At 33.3% G+C, this 15,473-nt stretch overlaps 1 protein-coding gene across 2 annotated transcripts in view; it reads right to left on the bottom strand.

Annotated features, from left to right (window-relative positions):
- stan (Protocadherin-like wing polarity protein stan) overlaps positions 1–15,473 on the bottom strand; it is a 139,521-nt gene that overhangs the window by 68,199 nt on the left and 55,849 nt on the right. For both annotated transcript variants that reach the window (XM_074170156.1, XM_074170155.1), the window contains exons 9-12: positions 12,407–13,169; positions 7,191–7,335; positions 6,916–7,134; positions 1,344–1,564 (exon numbers count right to left, since the gene is read on the bottom strand). In XM_074170156.1, coding sequence (XP_074026257.1) covers positions 1,344–1,564; positions 6,916–7,134; positions 7,191–7,335; positions 12,407–13,169 — 1,348 coding nt within the window. The remainder of the gene's footprint in view (positions 1–1,343; positions 1,565–6,915; positions 7,135–7,190; positions 7,336–12,406; positions 13,170–15,473) is intronic.

The following is a 15,473-nucleotide window of genomic DNA, read 5'->3' on the forward strand; positions in this document are numbered from 1 at the left end:
AAGGATGAACAATATTTAAACAAATGCCAGAGAGTACATAAAAACAGAAGATTACAAAAGAGCTTTCCCAAGTGCAGTTCCCCGGGTCAAAAATAACAAATCCAACACCGGAGTCTTGGATAAATTCAGAACTGGAAGCTCCTAAATGAGTGTCCAGGAAGGATTAGGTAGTGGCGAAAAAAGTGGTATATTTGGAGAAAAGTAAATTGGCCATAAACTCAGATTGCATTTATCCCACATTGCTGCAAAAAAACTGAAAATTTTACTCAAAAAATTGTGTGTAATACTCAGAGCGAGTTTAGCGCTGGGATATAATCCAAAAACATGGAGACTGATTAGGACCACCTTCAATTCAAATCCCGGAAAAATCGGATAGGACTCGAAGGCCTCGAGACCAATAAGCCTCAAGTCTTTCGCGCATTAAAGACATTAGAGAAACTACTTGACAGGCTAATTCGGGAAATAGCACTGGCTACCAGACCACTGCAACCAGACTTAATACGCCTACAGATCAAGTAGGATCAGGAATCAGGATAGACTAATCAAATCAAAATATGCTTCATTACCCAAGATCTGAACATCTTATTGGCAAAGTCTAGTAAAGTAAAACGTATATATGAGAAATCAAATTAACAAATATAAGCTATAAAATAATGCTCAGAGACAAGAGCAGCGAATTTGGACAGAACAATATTAAAAGGATAAAACCATCAACAGCGACAATTACATAACATTATTGGAGCATTTGAAGGACGAAATCGTGGAAAACGGTCCCATTTGAAGAAAAGGAAAGTGATGTTCCATCAAGACAATGCACCTTGTTACAAATAAATGAAAACGATGGCAAAATAACATGAATTGGGCATCAATTTGCTACCGCATGCACCGTATTCTCCAGATCTGGGTCCCAGAGACTTTTTCCTATTCTCAGACCTCAAGAGAATGCTCGCTGGGAAGAAATTCAGCGCCGATGCGGGGATAATCGCCGAAGCTGAGGCCTATTTTGAGGCTAAAGACAAATCGAACTATGAGAATGGTATCAAAAGATTGTACGATCGCTATAACGTTGTGTCGCACTCGAAGGCAACTATATTGAATGATAAAATCAAATTTAATCAAAACATTTTTTTTCTATGTTAGCTTACGAACTTTCCATTCCAACTTACTCCTCTTTATTAGTTTCATATTTATATTGTATCTCATATATTACGTTTGTCCTGTCACTCTCGAAAATTTAACAAATATCAAGTTATTTTTGCTGCAACATTGAATCGACTGCAACCCCACAAAAAGAATCTCATATATTTCTGCTATTGTTGAGGGATAAAAAATAGTTTACTTACAAATAGTAGTTGCCATATTGATGTGCTCGTACTCCAACAGATAGACTGACGACAACTGCTGGCGCTACATATCCCATACTGTAATAAAATCTCATCGGGCCATGATTTATATCTCTCATCTCAGTCAACATTCTATAGAGATGAACTGCGTCCACCAGCATCCAAGAAAACGATGCTAACCATAGATAATGTAAGCTGATTGCAACCAATTTACAAGAGAACTAAAAAAAATTGAAATATCTATACTCATTCGAAGTAGTTACAGCATTTTTCATGTCATTCTAAAACAAAATCATGGGGTTCTTTATCGACTTTTTTGAGTACGAGGTCCGGCCATTAAAGAACGAGACTGCGCGCCTAGAGGGCGCCCTAGAGGGGCGGGGAAAAAACGGTGTGCGTTGGGTATCTGGAAATCTCCTCTATTCACGTACCAAAACACGTTTTCGTCACTACTACAGTATTTGTGCAGTAGCGGTTTGAAACGAACGTGTTTCTTTTCTCGTGCCAAAAACCATGTGTTACAAAAATCAGGAGTAACGTATCAATCCCAAATTTCTCGTCAAATTGTAAAAAACTCCCACTGAGTGCTCTAAATTGTTGCGAGAGGCCTATGGGGACAATTCTCTATCTCGTGCGCGTGTTTTTGAGTGGTGCAAGGGCTTCAGTGAGGACCGAGAGAGCACTGAAAATGACCAGCGCCCAGGTCGCCCTGTCACTGTTTCAACTCCGGAAACAGTTACCAAAATCAAACAAATTGTGCGTTCAGATCGTCGAATGAGCATCCGGATGATTTCCGAGACTATAAACGCCGATAAAGAAACTGTAAGAAAAATTTTACAAGAGGAATTACACATGACAAAAGTCTGTGCAAAAAAACCTAACTCCTGACCAAAAGCTCTTGCGCCAAAAGCTCTGCTCAGATTTCCTTGAAAGGTTAGAAGATCCCGGACTGATGAAAAACATTATTACTTATGACGAAACGTGGATTTTTCAATACGATGTTGAAATTTATTTATTTATTCAACGGGTAGTCACAACTTGTTATAAAAAAATAATTTATAAAATCTTAACTAAACTAAAGATAATAAATTCAATAAATACATAATCTACTATATAAAAATGGATGATTGTTGGTTGGTTGGTTGCTTGGTAAGTGATATACTTCTATATCGCTCAACCGATCGTGATGAAACTTGACATATATAAGTAATTTTCCATAGAGAAGGTTTTTACGTTATCAACAACAGCAACATAGTACTAGTACAATATAAACGCAATACAATATTATAGTGATAAAAATCACAGTACAATTTTGTCATGGAGAAAAAGAAAAAACAAGTTTGTAAAATCTTAAACTGAACTAAAGATAATAAATATGTAGCACTATAATAATAATATGATATACAGCGTGACTCACGGTCGATGGTAGGTTAGACGTTTGTGGAAAACGCAAAGCATGATTTTTCTGAAAATTTCACCTCTCACATTTCCTTACCTGTTCTATCGATCTAAAATATTTTCAGCATTGCGGCGTTGCCACTTCTATCAAAAAGTCCTAGCAACTTTCCTTTTTTAATGGAACACCCCGTATATTAATATATTTTTGGAATCGCTCTGGTATTTTAATACTTTTTTGTTAATAATGTCCTATACCTATCTCTATCTGTTTTCGAGATAAAAAATAAATTGTGCTAAATATGGTCCAAAACATAGCCTTAATTGAAATTAAGTACATCAGTACTCTCAATTCATGAAAAGTTGATATTTTGATGATAGTTTGGAAAAACTCGAAATATTCAAATAACACAAAGAAATCGACTCCATATCATACAGGCCGTGCTTAAATTACTATTATTTCCATTGTGCATAAAAGTAGTCGAAAGTTTATTTTTTCAAATGAAACCCCCTGTATATTACTCGGTAAATTGAAAGATGGTGAAAAATGCTTCAAGATGATATATCATGTCCCTATACCTAAATCGTCAAGTTTTCTCAATAAAGTCGCTTCTTCTAGAAACATTATTTTTTTTTTAGAATTTGGATTTAGGTAGCAGTAGAATTATCAAGCGTGTAGCAGTAGAATTATCAAGCGTATAGCAGTTTGGTTACTTTTATAAGTAATTTACGAAGAGTTATCGACGGTGTTTCGAATCATCTTCCAAAATGAATGCAAATATCGATTATTCAAACGAAGTTCTTATGAAATTATTCATTATACATATGAACAAAGTGATCAAATCATTGTCAGAACGTGTAAAAAATTCAACCAAATGTATCCTGAATTAACACCAATGAATGAGAGGAAGTTTGTAAGGTTATAAAATAATTTCCTTAACTATGGCTCAAAGTTTCCAGGAAACAACTGTACCAAAAATCAGTCATTTCTAGGTAAAAAGTAAGATTTTGTGGGCTAAAACATATGAAAGTACAGACAATAACAGAATAGGATGATTCAAAATAACAAAATTGTAAACAAAATATCACATTTTCACAATAAATGCTGAAAATGTTGTCCATTACATTCTAAATACTTTAAAATGTTTTTTTGTACGCGACTTGTGGCTGCTTTTTCAATTTCCTGGGGATCCAGATCTTTAATACTCCGCACTATTCGCCATCGCAATTCTTCTTTGGTAGGCACTGGAGTACTGTATACCCTTTCTTTTGAAACACCCCATAAAAAAAGTCAAGTGGCGTGAGATTGGGTGATCTCGGTGGCCAACCCCACAGCCCTAAACGCCTAAACCAACGATCGTCAAGTTTCCTGGAAACTTCCTGGGTGGAATGAGCTGGCGCTCCGTCCAGTTGAAACCACGAATTCCTATATTCCTCTAAAGGCAAATTTTCAAGAAAATCGGTTACAGTCGTCCTTAATATTTGGAGATATCTCTCTGCATTCAGTGCGTCTTCATAAATAAAAAAGCTAATTTTATTGTTCTTCAGAATACAGAAAACATTCAGGTCAAATTTTTCTTGAAAACCCATTTTTTTTGTAACACGAGGATTATGATCAGCCCAAAAATGTTTATTCCTTCTATTGAAAATACCATCCCTCGTAAATCTTGATTCGTCGCTCCAAATTATTTTTGACAAAAATTCCCGATCTTTCTGTGTATGAATCAAAAGGGATTCACAAAAATGCATTCCATGTTCGAAGTCTTCTGCTTTTAGAGCTTGAACTTTGGTAAATTTATACGGATGCATGCCGTGATTTTTCAAAATTCGTTGTACTGAAGCATGTGATACACCTAAATCTTTTTATGCACTGCGAATGGAAGCTTGAAATGCTGGATATGCATAAAAATATGCCAAAACGTTAACAGTATTGTCCTCATTTGAAGTAACAGGTTTTGGTAATGTTGAAGGCGCTTTTAACATGGAGCCATAGTTAAAGAAATTATTTTGTAATCTTACAAACTTCCTCTCGTTCATTGGTGTTAATTCAGCATACATTTGGTAGAATTTTCTACAAGTTCTGGCAATTATTTGATCACACTGTCCGTGTATAATAAATAATTTCATAGGAACTTCGTTTGAATAATCAATATTTGCATTAATTTTTGGCGATTTTTTGAAACACCGTCAATAACCATTTATCAAATTACGTATAAAAGTCACCAAACTGTCATAAGCTTAATATTTCCATGTCTACTTAAAAATCAAATTCTTTAAAAATTATTTTTTGTACTTTGTATTTTTTGTGTGAAAATCTCTTTGATAGAAACACTTCAATCAGAACACCTACCAAAAAATTATTTAGAAAAGTTCACACATGCAGTTCATGCTATCGGTAATATTAAATCCCTGTGAAGTTACTGACGATGACGAAGTAGTATTCAGTCGAACTGTAGAAAGTCCTTCATGACTAACCAATAGTCCTCCTTAAAATAACGTGAGTTGGCGTATGTACTTGTAACATATGCCTTGTAATCCAAAGATTGTGTGTTCAAATCCCATGGACCCTATAATTTTTTTTATTATCAACACTAACGTTATACAAAAAAAATTGTATAATACATTTGTTAAAAGTGATTTTATTTTGCTCGTGAGTTTGCTCCACTTGCTAACGCTCGTTTTGCAATAATCCCCACATACAAAATAAAATGCCACTTTCAACACTTGTAGGTAAAACGTGAATAACTATTTTTCCACTAAAACGGCTTTATTAAGAAAACTTGACGATTTAGGTATTTTAGATCCATAGAACAGACAAGGAAATGTGAGAGGTGAAATTTTCAGAAAAATCATGCTTTGCGTTTTCCAGAAACGTCTAACCTACCATCAACCGTGAGTCACGCTGTATAGTATAAAAAGAAAGCAATATAATGATGAAATAGTATAGAATATTCAAAGGAAATCTTTCAGGAAATAATGCGACTCAATTCAATTTTGATGGTATTTGTGGAGCTGCGTAAGATATCAACCTGTTGATACATATTTCCATTTCTGAGCATTCGAGTGACAGGAGAGAAAAAAACCATTATTTGTGGAGTGGAACGGTATTTTAAATGTTTCGGTACTGGCTCTGGTCTGTCTGTTGACATTCAAATTAATTAAAGATAAAATCTCCTCACAGTTGATGTTGCCAGTTAAAATTTTGCTTAAAAAACATACATCTAAAATAATTATTCTATTCGTTAAAGATAATAGATTCTTCTGATCTCTAATGTTGTTGTATGCATATTCTCCGCTTCTTAGACCTAACTTGTATGCACAGATCCTCAGGAAAGTGTGTTGTACAGCTTCAATTTGGTTTATGTGTATTTCATAATATGGCATATAATTGGAAGACGCCTGAATCGCCCAGAATAAAAAAAAACAAAAATGTCCAAATCAAAATTCAAGGCAATGTTGTTAATTTTTTCGACATTAACGGTATCGTGATGACTGAAATGGTTCCAGAAGCTCAGACTGTCAACCAGAATTACTATTTGTTAGTTTTGGCAACACCGCGAGAACGAGTTCGTAAGAAACGGCATGAGTTGTGGATTTTGCACCAGGACAACGACACTGCCCATAATGCGCCATCTGTGAAGCGGTATTTGGCCGATAAACGTACTGCAGTGCTCGAACACGCGCCGTACTCGCCAGATTTGGCACCGTGCGACTTTTTTTTGTTTCCGAAGATAAAATCTAATTTGAAAGAGACCCGATTTGAATCGATGGAAGCGGTAAAGCAAAAAAAGGCAGAGCTCCTAAATGCCCTCACCAAAGAAGACTTCCAGCACTGATTTGATCAATGGAAAAAACGTATGGAAAGGTGTATGGCGAGAGGAGGGGAGTATATTGAAGGGGAGCATTCGAATGTAGAATAATTTATATAATAAAGCCCTTTTTCGTAATCAGTCTTGTTATTTAATAGCCGGACCTCGTGTTTTCAACTTCCACATACTAAAAAAAAAATAAAATAAAAATAAGTTGATGAAAACACTCTGGTTTCCACCACAAAAAAATACTTTTGTTCAATATTCAAAAACACAGGATAATAGAAACATTATTAAAGAATTCTGAAAATTCTGGTTTTCAAATAAGTTCCAGTTGACGGTTATTGAAGTGACTTCTCAAAACATACCTCGTTTCCAACCATAGGTTTTCGAGCTTTCAGTGCCACGAAATATAAAAGCTCTGCCAGAAATACACACAGAACCAAGTTCTTTCTGATTGTGTTGGAGTTTGTTTGTAGTCCTCTGATGAGAGCTAGTATCAGATAAGTCCCCAACAGAAGTGGTAAAGATATGGAGAAGCAACTATAGCTCGATACATCTTCCAGTAGAGAAGGTTCAGGTATATACTGAAAAAAAAATGCATGGAAAACATTGAATATTTAATCGGTTTAAATTAAATCACCTCAAGATCCACAATATCCACCAAAACCGCGAAAGTTGATAAGTGATTACAACTGCAGTTGACAAGGATTGGTCCATCTGTATGTCCGTCATACCAATCATCTTCCATCTCAGTTCTACATCCAACACGGGACCATTCCCCAAACCTACGATATTGCATAAAACCACTTTATTCATCTTCCATGTATACAGTGCATTTCTTTAATGCCCCCCTTATATTTTTTGAACAGGTCAACTCAAAAAATTGAAATTTGGGATAATGAAATTAATGCATGAATACTGTATTTTGAAGTGAAATTGACAGATTAAACTTTCAAGATGGCGACTGGGCGCCATCTGGGAAAAAAAATTAAATGGAAAGGGGGGTCTTGTTACACATCTATTTGAATGTGTAAATATTTAGTTGCAAAAAACTATGATCTAATAATCATGATTTTTTTTAAATCATAAATTCTATTGTTCTTTAAGGTTTTGAAAAAACTTTTTTTAATTTTTTTTTTAATTGTTTATTTAAAAAAAATTGTTATAAACAAATTATTTTTTAAAATTTTTTTCAATACTTTGTTCTATAATAAGAGTAACTATGTGTTTTTTTTTACATTTATTCTATTTTTTATAAAACTTTTAATATTGTGATATTAAAAAAAAAAACAGATAGGTAGTTACTGTTATTATAGAACAAAGTATTGAAAAAAGAACAATAGAATTTATGATAAAAAAAACGGTTCCATAATTTTAATATTTAGTTGCAAAAAACGATTGTTAATTAACAAACGAATTTTTTAGCAACAAAGAAATTTTTTAAGAAACCATTTTTTTTCTAAAAATCATGATTTTTTTCAATTAACATAATGCAAAAAAAAATTTTCGAATTGCTTATAAACAATGTATTTGTTTAAAATGAATTTATTAACAATAGCTGTAAAAAAGTAAAAAAAAAATTATTAATTAGTTTTTAGCCATGAGACTTTGAAACAATTAAAAAAAAAATGGAATGTATTTTTTATAAAATTATAATTTTCAGTTGTTAATAAAAAAATAGAACATAACAATTTTTTTATTTTGGCAACGGTTATCTATTTTTTGCCTATTAAGGATAACTTCACCAAAGGAAAAAAATGCCAGGGTTTTAGTTTAATAATTATAGGGATTTTTATATTAACTTTCAATTCAGAAAAAGTTATTAATTAACAAATTTATAATTAACTTTAAAATTGGGATAAATTTTTTTTTTACTGCGGATTATTGTTTATTGATGTATCCCAACATTAAATGAATTTTTTCATTCCTTAATATTCACATTTAATATGTTTAAATAATTTTTTTTGTTTTTATGTCAGAGTGACGAAAGGCGCGCGGAAGCCAGACTACCCGCTTTTGGCTCCATTTTCAGGGCTCTGTAAAAATTATAAATAATCGAGATACAGTTTCGGGAGACGGGACTTTTTTTACGCAAATTCATTGATCTTTTCAAATCTTTTTTCAAATTTCCAAAATTTTGAAAATTTTTCGAGGTATTGAGAAAAAACTAGAGCCCCATTTTTTTTTCACTTAATTGTTTATAACTTTTTTAATTTTTATCGGCGCGTTTTCGGACCTTCCCTTAAACTTTCTAGGCAAAAATACGAATCGAATGACACCTTGTTCGTAATTTATGGACAGGCCTGAAAAATGTTACAAAAAAAAGTATATGTGAACTAGACTAATGTATAAAACACACTTATATAATTTACACGTTAAAATCTTTTGTTATCTAAAATACAAGTACAAGTGTCAGTCCATATCAATAATGATGTTACTGTTGAGATACTTGTCAAAATTATAAAAAGCCTTACTGGTCAAATAATTTTTTAAAACTATTTTTAGTTTATTCCTCTCCAGATTTTCAATATGTACTGGTTATTTATTATAAAATTCTGGAGCATAGGATAATGTAGCATTTCTAGATTTTTGTAGCCTCAGACTCATTATTCTTATGTCTTCTTTTTTTTTGTATTATGGTTATGTATGCTGCTCTCAGATTTATACCGATTGAGATTGTCTTGGACATATAATATACATTCATATATATATATATATATATATATATATATATATATATATATATATATATATATATATATATATATATATATATATATATATATATATATAAAATAAATAGATAAGTACTCTTTGATCATTCCCATATTGTACTTATCAAAGAGTACTTATCTATTTATTTTTTGATTTTCATGGAATTATTTTCCAGCAGCTTGACTGCATTAACCTTTCTAGATTTTATATATATATATATATATATATATATATATATATATATATATATATATATATCGATGGAATGGTAAGTATTTTCAATTCTACGAATTTAATTCATTTATTGAAATGGTACACCAATTAACTGAAGATGGCCCTGATCGAAGAATAGAATTCTGCGAAATCATGACATAAACCATTGCAAGGCATCCTACCTATCTCCACAATATTTGTTTAAGTGACGCACCAACCCTCACGTTTTCCGGGAAACGCATACCCAATATCCAGAAAAAAATAACGTTTGGGCAGGAATATTGGGAAACCATATTGTAGGACCTCTAGAGCCGTAGAGGTCCTACAGAGTGGCCAGCCCACTCGCCAAATTTGACACCTTTGGACTTTTTTATGAGGCTCTTTGAAGCAAAAGGTATACGAAACTGAACCTGCTTCAATATTGGATATACGGCAGAGAATAATAAATATTTGTAGAGATATTGACGTTACTGTGAAATATTGACGGCGTAAAATACTGGATAGGCTTTTCATATGTTAAAACGTTCAAGGCAACCATTTCGAGCATCTTCTGAACTGACCTCAAGCTTATTACCTCACTGTTCAGATCGGTCCCGAAAAACGTGCAATTATTGTAAAAAAAATACAAACACAGGTCTCAAATGTCATATATGTGAGTCTGTATATCATAATAGATGTGCAGCAAGAGTGAAAATTTGCTGTGATGTGCCAATTATTAATCTAATAGAGCTGGACCCCATTCAGCCCAACGAATTTCTGAAAGAGGAAAATGAACTTCTGAAACAAATTATCGCTGATAAAAATATAATAATTAATGATAAGGAAACTGTCATTAAAATGCTTAAAGATAAAATAGATGCACTGGAAACAAAATTTGAAAATGCAAATCGTGGAATTCAGCATAAAAATGGTAAACAATTGAAGATTCCCACAAAAACAATTGAAGTGGCAGATAAACTACATGAAACAAAAACCGACCCAGGTACAAAAAACAAACAAACGACTACCTTTGAGGAAATCCAAAACAAGCAAATAAATGTAATGAATCAGCTAATAAACTTACAGGATGATTCTCCTCAGCAAAATATATCATCACAGACACAAACAGAAGTAGACCATAATTTTAAAAATATTACTTATAAACGCCACAAAAAGAACCAAAATAAAGTTTATATCGGAGAGGCAAAAATCAATGAAGAGGGGGGAAAGTAAAGGATTTGCAGGAAGAGATCAGGACAAAAAAATCTGATTGTTTGTATCCAGGGTTAAAGACCATGTTACAGAAAATTTGATAGTGGAATATTTGAATGTAAAGACTAATAAAAAAAATCGTGTTACTGTTACAGAGATTGATACCCATTGAAAAATTAAATTCAACATGTGCTTCAAAATCGGTATGGACTACAGTGTAAAAGAAATGGCTTATACAAACACATTCTGGCCCAGAGGTGTTGCTGTGTATAGATAAGATTTCAAAAAAGAAATGTACAACAAAAATTCAGAAATAACTATAATAATGCATCAAATTTTCGAGATGTACAGAGTCTAGAAACGCACACTAAAAAATTTTAACGTGTAAATTATATAAGTGTGTTTTATACATTGTAATTTTAGTTTATTTTATTACATGTGTAAAACTTTATGTTAAACAGCACCAATAAAAAAAAATAATAATAAAAAAAAAACTGTCGGTTCGATTCCTGTCTCGACCAGATGAAGCTGGTTAAAGCTGGGATGATTCTGCAACCGTGTTAGGAATCACACATTAAAACGGTTAACGGAAAAACAGGTTTTTTAAATTATTAAAAGTTCCACCATTTTGTAGTAGTTGAAGATATTTACATTATATTCTAGGGTTGTAAAGCATTTGTCAGGAGCTTCAAAATTATGTATACCAAGACCCCCCCTTTCCCTTTAATTTTTTCCAGATGTCGCCCAGTCGCCATCTTGAAAGTTTCATCTGTCAATTTCACTTCAAAATAAAGTATTCATGCATTAATTTCATTATCCCAAATTTCACATTTTTGAGTAGACCTGTTCAAAGAATAAAAGGGGGGGATGCACTTTTCAGTGCAACTAACTTGGAGTCTTCATAGAACTGAAAAGTTAAAAATAGTTTTTTTAAAATAAGCTTAAAACAACAAAGAACGAAAAATACTAATATTATTGTGAAAAAAACGACGGGCTTTTGATATACAAAAAATATGGCACAAAGCGCCTACGCTTTTTTCGTTATTGTTTTAAGCTTATTTAAAAAAAAATATTTTTAACTTTTTAGTTCGATGTTCTTTAAAAGCGTGTTTTTAGTTTTTTAAACTATATTCATTTTAAGAAAAATAATTATCCCGTTACCCAACCAATTGTTTCAACAAGAGTTGCAGGAAATTTAATCCTCTACAATATTTATACAAATAGCATAAAACCCATATAAATGAGTAAAACATCGATTTTTTTCACCTTTGACCTTGGAATATCTGTATTTGCAGACACCCTAGAATGAGTAGGTTTCGAGACAAGTTAAGGGTGCCAAAATAAAGGTTTTGCTGACTATATCTCATTCCAAGATACTTTCCCTCATTTGACTATTATTCCTGGACTATATCGCATTTCTTTTTATGAATCAATTTGTTAAAATTTGGGGGAACTTTTACGATTAAATTTCCCGCAAATTTCCACTCTGTCGAAATTTACGCAAATTTCTACCCGAAATCATAGATGTGTATCGGAAAGCGAAAGATTGTCCCGTTAGATGCACGTTGAGAGTGTTAAGAGTTAGATTTTAGTTTTCTTCATCTCCTGAAGACCCACACTTGGTTGGTGAAACGCGCGTTGAGAACAGTATTGCATTTCTGGTGAACAAACAAAAATTATAATATACTTCATTGAAAAAACCATTAAAAATTTAATGAATTTGAAAGATTACATTACCCTCTAACTGTTGACCAGTGAACACACTGAGGATTGGATCGTTCATTGAATACGGTGTAGTTCGAATCCAACAGAATTTGAAGACGCACTGCTACGGGTAAACGAACCCCAGACAAACTTTTATACGACAAATTCCCATTCGATTTCTTCTCCCTTTTAATCCTCTGGTACTGGGCGTCATGCTCTTGAACATTCGGCTCATTGTAATTTTTTCTATTCCAAATATCTTGATCCTCTAGTTCGGTATCAGATAAGCTCTCGTCTTTGAAGGTGACACCGTGTTCAGACTTTGAACGACTGACATCGTTACGTTCTGGTACCAAAACGCTAACAGATATAAGTGGAGAACCGATTGTTATATCGATACCCCATCTACGAACAACTGAATCATCGTAAGATTTAGGTAGCAGCATTCCTGCCTCTTTATACTGAGCGTAACTGACGACAGCCCCATCTATCGGCAGGCTATGTTTAGTAATAATTTCTCCAGTTTCTACAGGATTTATTCCAAGGAGTTTCAAAGGAATCAGTATTCTGGTGTGCTGGTCAAACTTTGACTTGTCCAGCAGGTAGTTGTTGTATTTAGGGAAAGACACCATAGGCCCTGGTTGAGAATTCACATTTTCTTCTAGAAATGAAGACGTGTCCGGAAGAATTACACTTTCTGTAGTGTACTTCGTCGGGGTTAAGTGTATAGGAGGCGGGGCATTGCTAGGTTCAAACCCGAAAAGAGACTCTGCTGTTACAACATCCAAACCTACAACTGGAGAAGAGCAAACATTCAATACATTTATTTTAAGCTTTCCACGCGGTAATTTAGTGTCAGTTTCAACGGTCAATATACAATCTCTTCAAAACAAAGTTGTTGTTGTTGTTGTTTTCTAAAGAGAGACATCTCGGAGGAGAACTTGTAAAAAATGACGAAAATTACTTGACTAAATCTTTACCGAATTTTTTTTTAAATGACTGTGAATGTGGAAGTTCGGTGAGTATGTTCCATGTAAATATACAGAGTATTGGAAATAAACTGGAGCAAATCGAACTTTTTCTGAATAATTTTGCATCCGATTTCTTTTTCATATCTGAACATTGGCAAAGCAAAGAGAAACTAAAACAAGTAAACATTCTTGGATATAAACTGGAATCTTTTTATTGTCGTAGCTTCAATAGTGAGCATGGTGGAGTAGCCATGTTTTCTAGAAATAATTATGAAACAAAAACTTTAAACTTTGAAAAGTTCAATGAGAAAATACATTCTGAATTTTGTGGTATCAGTCTAACTCAAAACAATCTTACAATTATAACAGTTTATAGATCACGTAAAGGTAATGAAAAACGTTTTCTTGAGAAGCTTGAAACTCTATTTAGTGAAACTGCAACTGCCTCGGATTCTAGTCTTTGAGTACAGATTGTGGATTCCTCTTTGTAGTCGATATTAAAATCCCCACAGACCTATTTCTATTATAAGTATCAAAAAATCATTGAAAAATTGATTGAGAAAAGACTCGCCAAATATTTTGAAATCAACAATTTTTTTTGCAGTTATCAATTTGGTTTTCGCGAAAACAGCTCCACTAGTGTTGTCAGAGGCATAGTTGAGGGACTTGTAGACCGAGAAGGTTGTGAGGGTCGCACTATTGGACCTGTCAAAGGCCTTTGACTGTGTTTCCCACAGCATTGTACTCGAAAAACTGTCATATTATGGTGTAAGAGGTACTCCTTTGGGTTTGATTGAAACTCACCTGAATAATCGTTTCCAGAGAGTTTTTATAACAATACATTTCCTGAGCTGAGGCCGATTGATCTAGGTGTACCGCAGGGATCGGTTTTGGGCCCGCTTTTGTTCGTTATTTACATCAATGATTTTTACAACTATACATTTTGACCCATTTTTAATGGAAACACCCCCCTAAAATTTGAAGTTGTAAATCGATTTTAATGATTTTTTTTAATGTCAAGTACTAAAAGGTCTACCTTGGGACAAAATTTGAATTGTTTATTAAAGTTTCAGGACATACTACGATATTTTTTCTTAGTCGAAAATCGGGATTTTTTATTAGCGATTTTTTATTGAAAAAAATCACTACGCCATTGGATTCAGAGTGCCTCTAAACAGGTGTGACCAAAATTTCATGAAAAAATATTTATTATTAATAAAGTTATGACAACTCAAAAATTCGAAAACTCACACAGCTAACAGTCACAATATATCATTTTTTTATGATTTCAACAATAAAGTGCCGCCAGATGAAAAAAAAACAAATAGCGTAAATATTTTTAATGATAATAACGGAATTACATTCACACAATTCAACTAACAATGAAGCAAAAAATTTTAATAAACGTAACTAATAACTAATTATTGAAATGTTTCGATTCAGTGCAACAATTAATTCTAACGTATATTCTAGTAGCCTCTACTAATCCACCACGTATTTCGATACATGTGTCGTAGCGCTTACGAATGTTTCTGATTACGTTCCTTAGTTCTTGAGGACTAATATCTGCACATACCTGTCGTATTCTTGCAGAAAGTTCATTTCTATCTCTTGAGCGGTTTTTTGTAAACCTTTTGCGTGAGAAGTCCCCAGAGAAAAAAGTCCAAAACTGTGAAGTCTGGAGATCTGGGTGGCCACTCTATAAACGGACTACCACGGCTTATATATCGGTTTGGAAAATGTTCGTTAGGCCATTGTCTCACAGCTCTGGCATAATGAACTGAACACCCATCTAACTGGACAATTAAATTTGATCGTCCATTGATTGGCAGCTCGTGAATAGCATCCCAAAACTCTGTGTTTAAAAATTCTAGAAACCTCTGCGCATTAATGTTTTCCTCAAAAAAGAAAGGACCAATAATTCGTTCGTTCAATATCCCACACCAGACGTTGATTTTTTGGGAATACTGGCTTTTACAGTTTATTACCCAGTTAGGATTATCCGCTGCCCAATAGCGACAATTCTGTGATGACACTACTCCATTTGTAGTGAAAGTGGCTTCGTCGGTATATAAAATATTTTTTAGGAAGTTTCTATTGTTTAAATATTCCGCTTGGGCCCATAAACA

This window comes from Leptinotarsa decemlineata, unplaced genomic scaffold (assembly GCF_025532065.1).
Source record: "Leptinotarsa decemlineata unplaced genomic scaffold, Ldec_3_MD MMD2_P_RNA_scaffold_7, whole genome shotgun sequence".
Classification (NCBI taxonomy): Eukaryota; Metazoa; Arthropoda; class Insecta; order Coleoptera; family Chrysomelidae; genus Leptinotarsa; species Leptinotarsa decemlineata.